The sequence below is a fragment of the Musca autumnalis genome, unplaced genomic scaffold (genome assembly GCF_047663935.1).
Source record: "Musca autumnalis isolate F117 unplaced genomic scaffold, ASM4766393v1 scaffold_3, whole genome shotgun sequence".
Lineage (NCBI taxonomy): Eukaryota > Metazoa > Arthropoda > Insecta > Diptera > Muscidae > Musca > Musca autumnalis.
Window position 1 is genome coordinate 159,621,755 of NW_027411866.1, and position 16,733 is coordinate 159,638,487.

The following is a 16,733-nucleotide window of genomic DNA, read 5'->3' on the forward strand; positions in this document are numbered from 1 at the left end:
GAAGAAGGGATCTTTGCATTTATTGCTTGAATATTTAAAATAACGATAAATGTCACTCAAATCATAATTTAAATAAAAAATTTATGTTAAAAAGCAATGGAAATCTAATTATAACCTACACTAATATTTAGTTTTTAGTCCATATTATGAAACATATCGCCATTATAGATTAGAAACGCGACTGTGATGCAATGGATATTATGCATATTTGAAAAAGATAAATGAAAAGAAACATCGCAGGATGCGGGAAATGACTTCTCGAAAATATGGGAACATTTAAGGTTCAACAAGTAAAAAGATTGCTATGCTTGACTGGGTCAAACTTTTTATAACTTTCTTGTCCACAATTTTAGTTGGAGAAGTTTTTTGACAACCAAATGCCTAAATTGGGTCAGAAAATGTATTTAAAATGTCTTCAATCGGGCGGTACATTTATTTGGGAATTATGTCAAAATGTGGACCTATGTTGGCAAATTTCATTGGAGAAGTTTTGTGACCACTGGGGACCTCAAATGTGAAATAACTGATATTTCCATCAAAAAAGTAGCTAAAATACCTAAAATCGGGAGTTACCGTTATAATTGCGCTATACCAAAACATGGACCAATGTTGACAATTATTGATCAATACATTTTGGGACCACAGAAAAACTCAAGTGAATATCCCGATTTTTTTTGGCTATTTGGCTACTTCGGCAACCCATATCTCTGGAATGGTTAAAGCTATTTTCCCATATCATGCATTAAAATAAAGGCCATTCTGTTCTTAACATTTCTTGCTGAAAAACAATATACGTAAGTATTACTGAATTTGAGATAAAAAAGCCTTTGGGCGTAAATGGAGCAACAAAATTAAATTATTTTTCAAAATGATGGGAAAAACTGATTAGATCATGAAAGTAGAGCTAAAAAACTGAGGCACATGTATCGGCGTTTTTAAAGTTTACATCGGAAAGTAACCAAAGTAGGCGGGGCAAGTTCCGCCCATTTCTAGCTTTTTCAAAATATTCAAGTTAAGATATTTTAGAATCCTTGCATTTTAGGCATATAGTGTCTTTGGCAACTTTACTGAGGAAGATATGGGGAATATTTCTGTTAGAAATTTAAACCCTCATGTGGTTCATCAAAGGAGTATTTTTGGTCCTTTTTCGAAAATCTTTCAAAAACAAATCCAAATATTCTACAAAATTGTTCGCATTAAAATTTTATTATAGGTCTCAGAGTACACCAAATCTGTAAATCTGATCTAATCGTCAGGAATCTCTAAAAATGAAAAACACGTTTTAGGGTTAAAGTCGGACTTCATCTGAGTTTATTCAAAATTGTCCCATAAAACATAATTTTAGAGAGATGAAGTAAAAGACAAAAATATTATAGGGTTCATATGGGCTCTCACATACACGATTTGGCATTTACGGATTTAACACTAGAAATTTACATAAATGACTATATCCTAACTGGATTTGTTCTGGTCATATATGATACAGCTATTTATGTAAATTTCTAGGGTTAATTCCGTAAATGTCAACAAAGCAGGAGTTACTTCCATCATTGTATCGGTGAAACTACTCAGGGGCCTGAGAAAGTACTTGTTGAAAAATTCAACAACCTAGGTCAACTCCTTCTATTTTTGTCCACTTTTGTATGGAAGCGGCAACACTGTGCGACGCCAAATCGTGTATGTGAGAGCCCATATGAGTCCTATATTTTACCTGGACCATAGCAATATAATATAAGCAACCAATGGCTTTACTATCTACATAATTTAAGTTAAAAGAACTAAAATTACGCAATTGTACAACTTCCGATCTGGGTTTTCTACATTTTTAAAATATATGTATATTCACCACAAATATTTCAAAAGCTATTTAAATGGAATGCACAACACCTTCCATATGAATTCATAACCAAAAACCATCAATAATATATTTATAGTATCCAATCACAACGACAATCTAGATAAAATTAGTAAAATATGGCCCTAAACCCTGTATCAAAAATAAGGGCTGCTAAGAATGTTACATGTTATGGTTACAGATTTCTTTTATTCAGAGACTCATAGTAAAATTTGATTTGAAACATTTCTTCTTTTTACCATATCCCCAAAAAGTGAAGGATTTTGTTAGATTTTGATCCAGTATGGAATTAATTCTACATAACAGTCCAAAATTAAAGCAAATAATTTCATTCTAAAATATAAAAATTTGTAATCTAATGTTCTTAAGAAAATAGTATACCTAGATATATGGTTTATTCTGAAACTCATAATGAAATTTTGTGTAGAGTTTTTCTTCTTTTGACACTTTTCACCAAGAACTAAGTTTCATATTACTTTCATGTATCAACTCGAAAGAAGAAGAAAAAAAATCATCAAAAAAATTGGGAAATATTTTCGTGTTTTTTCAGCAAAATTGATACCCACGAAAATCTGTCGGTATCGGTCCACGTTCTGATGTACCCCCATAGAACGGTACATTCTGATTTTCTGTATTTTGAAGTTTTTAGCCTCATTATCTCACCGAAGTGACAGAAATTTGGTATTTAGTCTTCTTCGGGATACAAAATTTCCCCACAGAAATTCGGTATTTTCAACGTTTTAGCCTCAATATACCACTAAAATGGCTGGAATATGGTATTTAGTCTTCGTTTGTGGTAAATTTTTCGGTATAAGTTAACGTCTTCATATAGTCCCATAGAACGGTAACTACCGATTTTCGGTATTTTAAAGGTTTTAGCCTTGTTATACCACCGCCATGGCTGGAATTTGGCATTTACTCTTCGTTGGTGACATCCCAACAAAATTAAATGGAAGTGATTCCATGTGAAATCATGATTTCACTGGTTCTTTTGCATGAGTGCGAAAGGAGACGTGAAAGATCCGATCCGTTTCATCGAATTTTCATGAGTACAAGTGAAGTCGTGAAAGATCCGATCTTTTTCATCGAATTTTCATGAGTGCAATTGAAGTCGTGAAAGATCCGATCTTTTTCATCGAATTTTCATGAGTGAAATTGAAGTGGTGAATGATCCGATATTTGTCATAAAATTGTCATGAGTTTAAATAAATTGATAAATACCCGCACAATAAATTATCAAATACCCCAGCAAAATTTGAAGGAAGGGGTTCCATGCGATGACGTGATTTCATGGGATCTTTTGAATTGGTTCAAGCAAAGTCGTGAAAGATCCGATGCTAATGAAAAGCATTTGAACCAATGCAAATGAAGTCGTGAAAGATCCGATGCTTTCATCAGCATTTCAACCCATGCGAAGGAAGTAGTGAAAGATCCGATCTTTTCATCAGCATTTGAACCCATTCTATCGACCCAATAGAGATGATTTTTGTGTTTCTATTAATACACATTTTCTAAATATGTAAGATTAATTATTTACAATAGGCTTGATGTTGTCGGAGACTCGAAATTACAACCAACGTTGTTAAAACTCTTGTCGTAATGATACCATCATTGCAAAGGATTGGTGAAAATGACATGTCAAAGCATTGGTGTAACTGACATGCTTTGGATCCAAAAATGAATAGCATCTTTTGGGGTCCACGCTCATACAAAATTCATCGATGAAGATGCAAAAAAGATGACATGCCAGATGACTTGCACCCATGATTGAATGTCATCTTTCGCATCGAACATTTTGCTGAGCATATGCAGGATCAATCTAACCTTCATGGACCAGTACTGCCCAATTTTATGTATTTCGAGGAGTTTTGTCAAATTTTCGAACAAAGATTGTTGTAGCTTGGTATTGTGTTTAGTCAGATGATAGAAAGAACAACAATTAGGCCTTTTAATAAGTGTTGCTACATTTTCCTTCTTAAGTGGATGTAACTTGGTATTTTGGGATTTCGATGGGTAGAAAACTCCCACACAGAAAATTATCTGTATAAAGTGACTATCATCAGTTAAGTTATTATTCTCCTCCAATCAATTATACTTAACTTAGAGAAAGAGCTTAATAGTTACTAGTTGCTTATATTTACTCCAATACAGTGGTGGTGGAGGGTATAAAAAGTTCGGTCCGGGCGAACTTAATGCCTTTCATACTTGTTCTTCCTATATTATAAATTTTTGAGAATGAAAACAAATGTCTTTTACATTTTGTTCTTATTTAAATTTATTCAAGGGAGTGACATAATGTGGTTTTGGAGCCATCTGAGTATAGATGACTAATTGGTGAGGAACTCGACTCCTTGCCCTGCTATGTCATTAACAACTTTCAAGTCCTGGTAATTGATGTTCTGTGGCCATGTTGCAGGATCTTTTTCAAGAAATTCGGAGTTAATGTTGAATCTCTTGAACGACAAATAAGTTTCACTTGTAATTACGCCTGGTAGACCTGTTTCTAGGAATTTCGGCAGTTGTTCTTTCATTAGTTTGGTTTGAATATTTCTGGAGAAATTTCCATGTTCTTCTGTTTGCCTTGTTGAGATTTTTGTTGCAGTTGGCTCTTTACGGTGGTTTGCAGTATCAGATCAAGCAATGCCAGGCCAACAAGTTCAGGACTCAGAAACCACAGATGATTTATCATTTTGTTATTTCCTTTTCCTGACAGTTTGTGAATGCCTTTCGTATTTCAATAAATTTTCAATGTGGTCTAGGTATTGTTTTGGAGCTAACAAATACTTCTGAACATCGTTTTCACTATTTTTTTGTATTAAACTCAATCTTATGCCTCTATTCCTTTTCAACCTATTAATTATGTTTACCCAATCTATCCTATATTATATCTATATAAACATTATCTTGTTCATTATACGTTTTGTAAAATCAATAGCCAACTAACTATCTCATTAATAACACTGTGATACAAAAGTGGACAAATTTTTTTTGCAGGATTTCTGATGCACAAATTCGGTTTTGTGGGAGTCCATAGAAGACGAAAATACCTTTGGTTTCTTTGGGTCACTTCGGGTTTTGATTTTATAACGGTAAATGTAGCAGGATTTCTGATGCACAAATTCGGTTTTGTGGGAGTCCATAGAAGACGAAAATACCTTTGGTTTCTTTGGGTCACTTCGGGTTTTGATTTTATAACGGTAAATGTAGCGAAAAATGGGCTATCTTGGATTTTCAAATTTAAACGGACATTACTTCCTTCATTATAAAGGGGAGAGTAATGCCTTTCGAACAAGCCATAGTTTTTCCCCTGTGCTACTGTCAGTTTCAGGAACACCTTGGAGTGTTCTGTGTTGTGATACTACAAAAGCAATCCGTTCTTTTTGCTCTGTTTTGAGAATACCTGGTAATAGTTTTCCATGCCAGTGCACCCAAATAGCCTCGCTTTGGGATACCTTAAGCCTTCTTTGAAGTTGTTCCGCTTATATTTCACGGTTTATTCTCTGCAGTTCACGGATAAATCTTCAAGAGATCATATATTTGTTGGGACGTTCCTATAGGACACCTTATAGAGGCTGCTGGAAATTTTCATTTTTGGGACTTTCTTGAAGCCATGCTTGATTCTTTTCGGGACAAATGGTCTTTTTATTCTACGATGCGTTTAGCATCAAAACAAGACCTAAACTTCATTGAAAATCTATTGAAATACGGAAACATTTACAAACAAATGTCAAAAAAGGAAATAACAAAATGATAAATCATCTGTGGTATCTTAGTCCTGAAATTGTTGGACTGGCATTGTTTGATGCGACAGTGCAAAACACAGTAATGAGCCTAATGGAGGCAAAAATCTTAAAAAAGCAAAGATGCAAATTTCTCCAAAAATATTCGAGCCAAACTTACAAAAGAGCAACTGCCGAAATTCCTAGAAAAAGGTCTACCTGAAGTAATTAAAAGTGAGACTTCTTTTTGTTCAAGATATTAAACAATAACTCCGAATTTCCAAGAGGCGCAAAGTATGGTAAACAACTTGAAAATTGTGAACGACATAACAGAGAGAGGAATCGAGCTTATCAGATATTACAACGAATTAATTACAAAGGACGAACAACTAAAACAATGCGTTCTCCAACTACGCTGTACCCAGATAGCTTCAAAACCACATGATGTCAGACATACGAATAAATTAAAATAAAAATAAAATGTAGAAGACATTTGTTTTCATTCCAAAAATTTGCATTCCACTGGGGCGGCTACGATTTTATCGTAAACTATAAGTGCTAGAAAAAATCCGTTAAAGGCAAATTTGTGAGTTTAATTAAGATCTTTCAGCTCCCAAAAGTTGGCAGTTGTGTCATAGGTATGATAGCGGACGCACGCGGTTTTGTGTTTTTAGGGTATTGGGAAAAATAATTATGGAAGGTATGTGTTGCGATATCTAATTTACTTTTTGTGATATCAAAAACATATTTTATACCGTTAGAAGACAACTACAAAAGAATATAAATCCCAATAATTCACGTGAAAAAATCAATTAAAAATGCCAATATATTAATATTATGAAATATGTAAGGGGTGGGTCGCCTAAGCCATGGTGGGGGTGTGGTGGGTTAGTGTTAGAAATTTGTCATGTTTAAATTCTTTATGCCACAGATACACCACACTATTATATCAAGTTAAAATCAAATATTATCCTAAACGTATCCTGTTTTAGTAGTGTTATGATTTTTGTAACTAAATTCAAGGTAACTAGTTCAATTATGTACTGGAATCTGGTTCTTTTTGTGAATTTAAGAATCATTTTTGATTATTCAATAGAAACATTTTCCTTTTTCGCATAATGTTGATATTTAAGGAAAAAGTATGGTAAATTACGCTTTTAGAGTCCGTTGGAGAATGTCCCATATCGATGGCGAAGCTGTCCCTTGGGTAGAGAGGCTTCGCCACATTAGACATTTTGTAAATTCTCAAAAATAATATTTTAAAAATAAAATTATAAGGATTTATATACGAAAACTTATAATCAAGATATGCAAATATTTTTACCAAAAATAATATTTGAAAAAAACTTTAACGGTGTCGATACGAGAACATTTTGAACAAAAACGTGGCGAAGGCGCCCCATGTTACTTCATTTTCGTCAATTGGCTTTATTCGGGACATTGGCTTTATTATCTCGAATTCAGTAATACTTTCGTATTTTGTTTTTGAACATAAAATGAACAGAATGGCATTTAATTTAATGCATAATACGGGCATACAGTTTAACCGTTCCACAGATGTGGGTTCCGAAGTCCCCAAATAGCCAAAAAATCAAGATTTTCATAACTTCGAAGCCCTAGTAGCACGTGTTAACATATTCCAATTGTGCTCAAATTTTGGCAGTATTAAAATTTAACAAAACTAAACAGTTCATTCATAAAAAACGCTAAAATGAATAAAAACCTCTTTATTTTTCATTTCAGCCTTTTTGCCTCTCAAGAACTTTTAAAGGTGACCAACCTACCTCACCAAACAACAACAAATGAACGACCCTATCAAAAAACCCCCCAAAAGAATGTATATGGTCACTCCACTCCACTGCACCTACTCTCGCGCTCTCATCTTTCGTATCAAAATGTAAAACAGCTGAGCTGTGTGTTGTTTATTTTCTGTAGTTTGCTTTCGTTCGTTTCGTGTGACCAACAGTGTTTGGCCGTCGTCGTCGCGTGTGCTTTATTTTAATTGAAAATTCAAGTGTTTATTTCCATAAAATATCGTAGAAATCGCGGTAATTGTGTACGAAAATGTTACGGAAAGTGCCATTAATTGTTATTTTGGGTTCTACCGGCACCGGTAAAACAAAATTATCTTTGGAATTGGTTGAACGTTTTGGTGGCGAAATTATTAGTGCCGATTCAATGCAAGTAAGTTATGCCTTCTCGTAGTAGTAGAGTATGTAGTCAGGGATGCCAGATAAATTTGGTCGAAAATCGGCACTTTTCGGGTACCAAAATCGGCAAAATCGGCAGAAATTTTTCAAAATCGGCAAAAAATCGGCAAAATAAATAACGTTTATTTCAGCTCAAATTATTGCTATATTTAAGAAGCATAAGTAAAAAAATAACATTTTAAGTGCAACAAAACAATTAACAATTCATAAACCAAGGCAATAATTCAAAATATGTATGAATTAAAATGGTTTTACCATATGCATATGTAGTATATATTTATAAGTACGTGTATGTAAATATGAAATCAATATATTTTCAATTCAGTCAAGCTAGACAAAACGTATACAAATATTGTCTTAAGAGGTTATTAATAAGGTGATTGTTTTTATACCCTCAGCATTTATGCTAACGAGGGTATATAAACTTTCATACGGGCAAAAGGTACCTCATCGAAATAATGGTTTTAGACCCGAAGTATGTTTGGACAAAATGTGTTTCAGACAATTTGGAGTCGATTTAGCAATGTCCGCCCGTCTGTCTGTCTGGCTGTCTCTCCCACAAAAGTTCGAAAATGTTCGGAAAATTTGTGCGTACGATAACTCTTGAAGGGAGTAAACTATTTGGTCCATAATTTACACATCGTGAAATGTCTACCAGACTTAGATGAGGTTCCAATACGTACTCAATCGGTCCACTCCTTCGGGAACCTCCCACACAAAAGTCCAAAAATGTCCGGAAAAATTGTACGCGCGATAAGGAGTGACTGATTTAGTCGATTTAGTACTTTAAACATCCTAATACGTCTACAAGATATAGATTAGGTACGAATATGGACTCTATTTGTCTATTCCTTCGGGTACCTCCCACACTAAATTTCGTATAAGTTTTCTTTAAGACCTGAGGCACAATTTCGTTTCAATGAGAATGTAAAATGAAAACTTTTACAAAGGAGAAAACTGTCAAATGAAAAAAATTATAAAGGAAATATTTTTCATTTCAATTTTTCATAGAACAAGAATCTAGCCCCTGTAGTGCGATTCCCTAACTCATTTTTTGAGTTACCGACAAATGTCGATAAAATAAAAACGCAAAATTATGAATGGAAAGTTCAAATAAAAGTTGACAACACTGTTGCTGTCGGTAAAACTTTACGACTACTTTCTTTTGGTCGCTAACTTACCGAAAAATTTCGTTAATTACCAAATTTATAAGCATTTTAATTTTACCGATTTTTGTCGGCAACTCAAAAAATATGTTAGAGAATCGCACTACAGCTCTCGAATCACTTCGATTTTGGTTTAAACAATTTAAATACGCTGGCTCCATTACGACGGTAAAAGCTTTTTCAGGGGCATGTCCATACTTCTTGAGAATATAGCCCGAGAGGTGTAAACACCCCTATGCCACCAAATGTAGTGGCTGTAGAGCACGACAATTCTAGAACTGATCAACCGATTCCAAAAGTTAAACGATGACCCACTGAAATGACTAGTGGGCGCGATATCTATCGAAAAGATATAACTCTCCAAATAAAATTCACTTCCCTAATGGACTATGTGGGTCCATTCCTTTAAGTACCACCTCCACAGCACTTTTGAATTTAAATTTTAATCCACATTTTTCGGCAAGTTAAAATGTCTAAAAATGGCCACATAATTCTAAAAAGACCTTAAAAACATTCGATCTGTCTGTAGAAGAAAGTTTCAATTCACGTAGGCTGAGTGTATACCTCTGTCAGCAAAGCCGACTGACACTTTCTTACTAGTTGTATTGGAACTTTGAAATGTTTGTTTACAATTAAATTAAATTTCTGTAATAAATATTTGAATTAAAGTTTTGTAACAAATCATTTTTAATGACAACATTATAACAGTTAGACTTATTTAATTTTAAGTAGTCTTTAGTAAAGAGAATTCCTTCCATCGAGTCCCTAACTAATCGATCTCGGCACTTGTATTTATTTAAATGTACTTTGCTAGAATCTCTTTCCACATTTGCTGAAGAATGTGGCAAGACTAAAACATGTTTAATAAATTTGGACAAAATAGGAAATAATGATTCAGAATTTGCACATATTAATTCACACATTGTTTCCCAAAATTCTAGCAACTCTACGTTTTTAACTTTAAACAAATTTTTGAAATTTAAACGTGAAAGTTCGCGTGATTCTTGCTTTTCGTTTATGTTTATAAAGCATTCGTATTCCTTTATAATGTCGAAAAATGAATCTTGTGTGCCATTTATTATAAAACTTTGATTTATTGAAGCTAGGCCCTTAAATTTATTTTCAAAATTAAACCGCTTCAAAATCTGACCACAAAGTTCAATGTAAAAGTTTGTGCAGTTTTTAATTATTTCCACTAACCCACTTTTCGACAATTTCGTTTTTTGAACAATTTCCTTGACGTATATACTGAAGTACACGTTATGGTAATCAAGAAAATTCAAACTGTTTTTATAAAATGTTAAAAAATATTATTATTATTATTAATCAAACTACTCTTGACGATATAGTTTTCTTCGTTATTGTACCAAATTAGTTCTAGCAAGCACAATTTTCATACAAAATAGAAATTTTATGTGAACAAGTTGCCTTAACTAAAAATCGGCATTTTAGGGGTAAAAATCGGCAAATCGGCATTTTTATTTTTTTTAACTAAAAATCGGCAAAATGCCGATAAATCGGCAAATCTGGCATCACTGTATGTAGTAGCATGTATAAACAACAAAACGAAAAAACGTGCATGGCTGTGAGAGACTGAGAGAACAGAAAATCAAAACAAACAATGAAATAGTGCTGTACACTTTAGTGTGTTTTTGGCAGTTTGACGATTTTTTAAAAGAAAATCGTTTATTCTAAAAAAATTTTAAGGAACAATCAATTAGACACATGTTTAAATCATAGCCGACCAAGAAGAGCGAGCGCTTAAATTGTTTATGTGTGAGTAAAATTACACTGACAGAACAGGGTGATGATTTTCATAATGAGTATGAAATGAAAAACACAGGGAAAAAGTTGTCACGGCGTGTTAGCGTTCAGAGCCAAACATAGTGGTACACACCCACCATCGAATCATCGGCTTTCCTTTTTCATTTGCATTATAGATCATAAAAAATCTCGATTAATAAATTAAAAAAAAAAAAAATTAATACTAAAAATGATCTTCGCCTAAAAAGGCAAAATTTTCAAATAGAAAAAATATATTGCTGGCGCGTTCGCTTTGTATGACTAAAATTAAAAATAATATACAGTGAATCACAGTCAAAAGTATCCACTTCAGTTTCTGTTATAAAAACTGCGATTGCTAAGAGTTAATTAATGATAGCGATTTCGTTCTTTTTTATGTTTTTACATTAGGGTCTTAACTTAAATATAATAAAATAAAATTAACGAAATTCGGATAAATTTAGATAAAAAAATAAAAATTGTTAAACAACATCGATTTCTACCTCACAGTGAAAATTATACACTCTAAAAGTTTTACGAAGCAAAAAGGATTTCTTAGGGTTTTAGCACTTGGTATGACATCCTTTGTTATCCTTTATAGCTTTTAGCCTTTTTGGCAAATACATTTTTTTACATTTTTTACATTTTTCCACACACATTTCCCGTCATTAAATGATATTTTGTATGCGTATTATAATGACGCCTAAGGTAAGATGGATATACATTTTTTATTATTGCGTTGCAGACGAGGCATTCTGCGTCATTAAAAATATTAATACAAAACAAAAAATCATTTTCAAATTCTTCCCTCCACATATTTGCTGTACAACTGCAAAATCTTTTCAGTGTACCCAAAAAAACAAATAAAGCGGCATCAACCTGCTTGCATGAAATTCAGTACAAGACTGAAGTAAAAAAATCAAAACATTTGCTCTCTTACTTTGCGTTCGGGTCGCGTGTGTGTGATTTGCCGAAAAACTTCGTAACCAAATCAATACCCACGAACGGGTTTGGTTTAAATGAGCATTTAAAAGAAGTGAATTCGTGGAAAATTTATTTATACATATATTAAAAATGATGGACATAGGTTCGGGTTTGGTATAGCCCTCCATATAACGGGAACGACCGATTTGAATTATTTTGACATTTTTAGCCATATTTTTAGACCGAATTACCTATAATTTGTTAGTTAGGGTTCATACAGGTCACAAAACTTATCTACTAAATTATGAAAATAGGGGTCAGGGTTTTGGTATAGCTCCCAAATAACGGTACAGCCTGATTTGTTGTATTTTTAATGTCATGTTCACACGAGCGTTTCAATTACGTTGTTCGCCTGTCGAACGACGTACACGAATTAACCCGTTTCCACGACACCATTCGTAATTAACAGAAACATAAACAAAATTTCCTTCATTTTTGTTTCCCTGTTTTCGCGAAAATTTGAACCGAAAACACATAAAATATACATTAAATGAATAGGAAAAGCAATAGACTTTCCTTCAAATGTATCTTCTATATTTAACTACACACATTGCACCCATTTTTTCCATAAATTCTGAATAATTTTGTATTTTCAATATATTTTTATATGTTTCTATTTTCAAAAATAAAGAGAGAGAGACATGTCAAAACAATATTTGTGTATACAGACTTTCAGTTATTTGTTTCCTTTTTGTTTCTGATTTTTTACGCGATTTTGAACAAATGGACAAGAAATGTGTGTGGAATTAAGAAGGAAACACAACCATCTTCCTTCTGCATCTATATAAAAAGTTTAGTACATAAATTTCCATTCATCTTTTTCCTTCTTTCTAAAAATTTTTGTGTTTTCAACAAATTTTTCAATTTTGAATTTAGACATGTCATCATTAATTTTTTCGATAAATTCACTCATTTGTTAGGGATGGGACATATTTTATCGTCGTTCAGAGAGTATTTCTAATCGAACAACGTAGAAAAATCGTCGTTCGTTCATAGAATTTTGTGTGGGGAAATAAGTAATTTATTCGTAGTTATGGGTCGAACAACGAATAGAGAACGAACGACGTACCGTGGAAACGGGCTATAAGTTTTTAGACATATTTTCAGAGTGAATTAGCCATGGTATAAATAAAGAGGTAGGTTTAAATGAAAACAATCTATAGAGGTTTCTCTACATAATCGAATTGTAGATATTATGAAATGATTGTTTCAATGCAAAGCTGAAGAATTTCTTCCATACAAATATTCTAAAAACAATTTTAAAAGTCATTGAATTCGATTGTTTTTAAAATTGTTTGGCATATTTTTCAAACAATACACACACATACATAGATTGTGTACTTTGTTTTGACATTTTAGGAACACTCGAATGAAAAAAATTAAATTGACAGAAAGCTTTGGCTAACCTTTCTTATTAAACCATGGAATTAGCTATAATTTGGCATTTAGGGTTCCTAGAGGTCAAGAAATTTATATACTACAAATTGTGGACATAGGTCCATGTTTAGAGATGGTATTTACCCGGTAAATACACACATGGTGGGTAAATATCTGGTAAATACTCATTTGTGGGTACTTATTCTGTAAATACAGGTAAATACAGAGTATTTACCCAAATGTTGGTTGAAAACTCTTTAACGTCAAGTGGCGTAGGTTGACAAAATTTGGTTTAAATCTTTCTTATATCAATAGAACTTCTGTTACTGGGTCCATGTTTTGATATAGCCCCCATATAACCGTACCTCCCGATTTAAGGTGTTTTTTATCTATTAGCCACATTTTACAATCTTATTGGCTGCAATTTGGTACAGTGAGTTCTCAATATTTACAAAATATCCTTGCAAAAATTTCTCAACGTAGGTCCACGTGTTCTTGTAGCCCCCATATAAGGTAACCCGATTCCGAGTATTTTCCCAAGTATTGGGTAAAAACTATTAATCTGCGAACCAATTGACGTAGGGTGCCAAAATTTGGCTGAAATCTTTTGCATATCAATTGAACTTCCGGCATTGAAAATGGGGTCTCTGGGTCCATGTTTTGATGTAGCCCCCATATAATTGTACTTCCCGATTTAAGGTGTTTTTTTATCTATGAGCCATATTTTACAATCATATTGGCTGTAATTTGGTACAGTAAGTTCTCAATGTGTACAAAATACCCTTGCAAAATGTCTTAACGTAGGTCCACGTTTCCCTGTAGCCCCCTTAAAGCGGTTCGTAACGATTTCATGTGTTTTTAAGTGTTTTAGTCTCATTATTCACGAATTATGTGTAAAAATGTGCTTGCCAATTTGGCTACTGTCGTTCTAAGCATGGTAGAATAAGGAAGGTAGAACAGGTTCGAAAAAACCATTGAAAATCAACCCTACACGTATGCCCGCTTTCTTTCAAAATTGTCAGTGGTGACAAACTTCAAACTTGTTTTTGTTTATGTTTGTTTCATATACATAATATTCAATTTTCAAAATTTATAAAATGATTGAAGAAAATAAATGGAAAATTGTGCAGAAAAACAAATATTTTTTAAAAATGTTCGGGTATTATTTCAGTTATATGGTTCCGGTTCATCTGTATCCAGACTCAAAAATTCTGCAACCTGGTTGCCTCCGTAAAGAATCATGGGACAGGTGAGGGGGTTCTGGACGGCTGAATGTGATGGGTATCGTGGCATCAATTCGGGCCCAATACAAATTGAGGCAGCTGCATCGTCCAGATCTTTACTGACCTAAAACCACTCGTGTTTCTTGGCAGCTAAAGTTCTTCTGCTGCGATGGACGAGAGGTGATCCCAAAGTAAGGCATTCACACTGTATCTCTGTACTGTCTGTGCGAGTGCATCAGTGTGAATGCTATTCATTGATCTAGGTGTTCTCGCTTATACCGTTGGACCTCATGAATATCTCTCCTGACGTGCCCGGGTACTTGTAGGCTGTCCACTAGATCGTGGCAGGGATCCTCACGCGGTAGCAACCAAGAAGGTACTACAACAACATCCTGTACTGCTGATGCACCAGAAAAATTTCTGGCAGGTTTTACTATTCTTCCACTGCGTATCACTTTCATTTGTCACCACGCTGGCGGCGCATAGCTTCCCACAGACCGGTCTATTGCTTTATAAAAGGCCAACAATGTCAAGAAAAGTATCGATACTGTCAGCGGAAGTATCAAGACACATCCTTCTTGTCGCCGAATCTGAAACTAACAAAATAAACAATAATATGGCGCTTAAAATTGCACCGCGGTAAGGACTACGTAAATCTGAAGCATACCCATGAAGAAAATAATATCGCTATAAAAAAAACAAGTACAATGAGTAGCTTCGAAAAAATTGCAAAGGATCCTCAAACAATCTTGAACTGCCCTTAACAAAAATGTATGACTTTTGTTGGGGAGTTACCGGAAGGATTGGACCGATAAGCACCATCTTCCAACTTCATCAAAGATTGTCAGAAATATTATGATATACAAACTTTGGATCAACGCAGTATCTTGTTCCAAAGTTGTGCGCACCAGCCACTACACATGATGACCGTGGGGGTTTTTACAGTTTCGACATAATTTCCGAGGACCCAGAAAAAATCAGTTCCAACAATTATCAAAACGATTTGAGAGCAGGACTTAAACTGAATTTTTCCGAATTTTTGTGTGGGAGGTGGACCGATATAGCACATATTCGAAACTGATCTACCTCTAGTAGAAATATTACAAGATAAAAAGTATGGACCAAATTGGTAACTTTTTTGGAGAGTTCGTGACAGGGATGTGCATCTTTTTTGCTAACATTTTTGAAATATTGTGGGACAGATACCCGAGGGAGTGCACCAATATTTTTTAAATGTGATCTAAATTTGGACAAATATTCGGAATCGGTTGATCTATTCGGGATTCATCGCGCGCTCCAGTCGGACAGACAGGGCTTAACGGCCTTTTCCTCCTTTATTTCATGAAATGTTCAGCAGTCCATTTCACTTTTAATATATTCCTTTGCTCTATTATGTGGAATTCTTGGAGCCATTAGAATTAGATTATTGACCATAAATTGAAATCATTTATCGTACGTTAACATCATCCATTGTGTTGAATTTATTTTTATTTCGATTACAATTATTTTTGTTTCAAATGAAAATTCTGTTATGTATGTGTAAAATATGTCATAATGTGAACAATCAAAACAAAACATATGAAAATGGGTTTGACACAAGTTGGTCACTAACGGAAAAAAAATTTTAATCAGCTGTGAGCTCTGTCATACCTTTCTTATTATACCATGGTTCTAAGACATAATATCTCTACCAAGAAATGGCGACATAGAAAACCGCAAACTTTTGGCAGCATAAGTAAATTGGTTCGGTAGTTAAAAAGTTTTTACCCACCACATCTAACACAGTTTGGAGTCCTTCAACTTGTGTGCAGCCAACTTAATTTCTATAGATTGATTTTTGAGGTGGTGAAATCAGTCAAATAGGAGTTCAGCCTTTTACAAATGACATCATCAAATGAAAGGTGCGAAACGTGTCAATCATCCAGTGCTATGCGCCAACAGAAGCGACAGAACCAATCGAAAAAGAGATGTTTTATAGTAGCTTATCGGGAGTATTTCAGCGTATCCCCGTCGGAGATATCAAAATTGTTATAGGCGACATTAATGCCAAAGTAGGCTGTGTCAACACAGATTTTGAAAATGTGATCGGAACCAATGGCATGCGAATGAAAACGGCGAGCTTCTAAAGGAGTTTTACGGAACTAACAATCTTGTCATTGGCGGCACATTATTTCCGCATAAGACCGCACATAAAATAACATGGGTTTCACCAGATGGATCAACAAAGAACCAAATAGACCATTTTTGTATTAATCGCTTGTGGAGGCGAAACATAATGAATGTCAGAAACAAACGTAGTGCTGACATCTCATCAGATCACCACCTTGTCATTGCAGAGCTGAAACTAAGAGTTGTACTGGCAAATGATCCTGGAACAATGAGATCACGCAAGTTTAACATTGGGAAGCTCAAGAGCC

The 16,733-nt window shown here is 34.1% G+C and overlaps 1 protein-coding gene across 1 annotated transcript in view; it reads left to right on the forward strand.

Annotated features, from left to right (window-relative positions):
* The first annotated feature begins 7,505 nt into the window (after positions 1-7,505).
* The window catches only part of LOC141398037 (tRNA dimethylallyltransferase), a 551,700-nt gene continuing 542,472 nt past the window's right edge, over positions 7,506-16,733 (forward strand). The window contains exon 1 of the mRNA XM_073975142.1: positions 7,506-7,758. Coding sequence (XP_073831243.1) covers positions 7,639-7,758 — 120 coding nt within the window. The 5' untranslated portion in view covers positions 7,506-7,638. The remainder of the gene's footprint in view (positions 7,759-16,733) is intronic.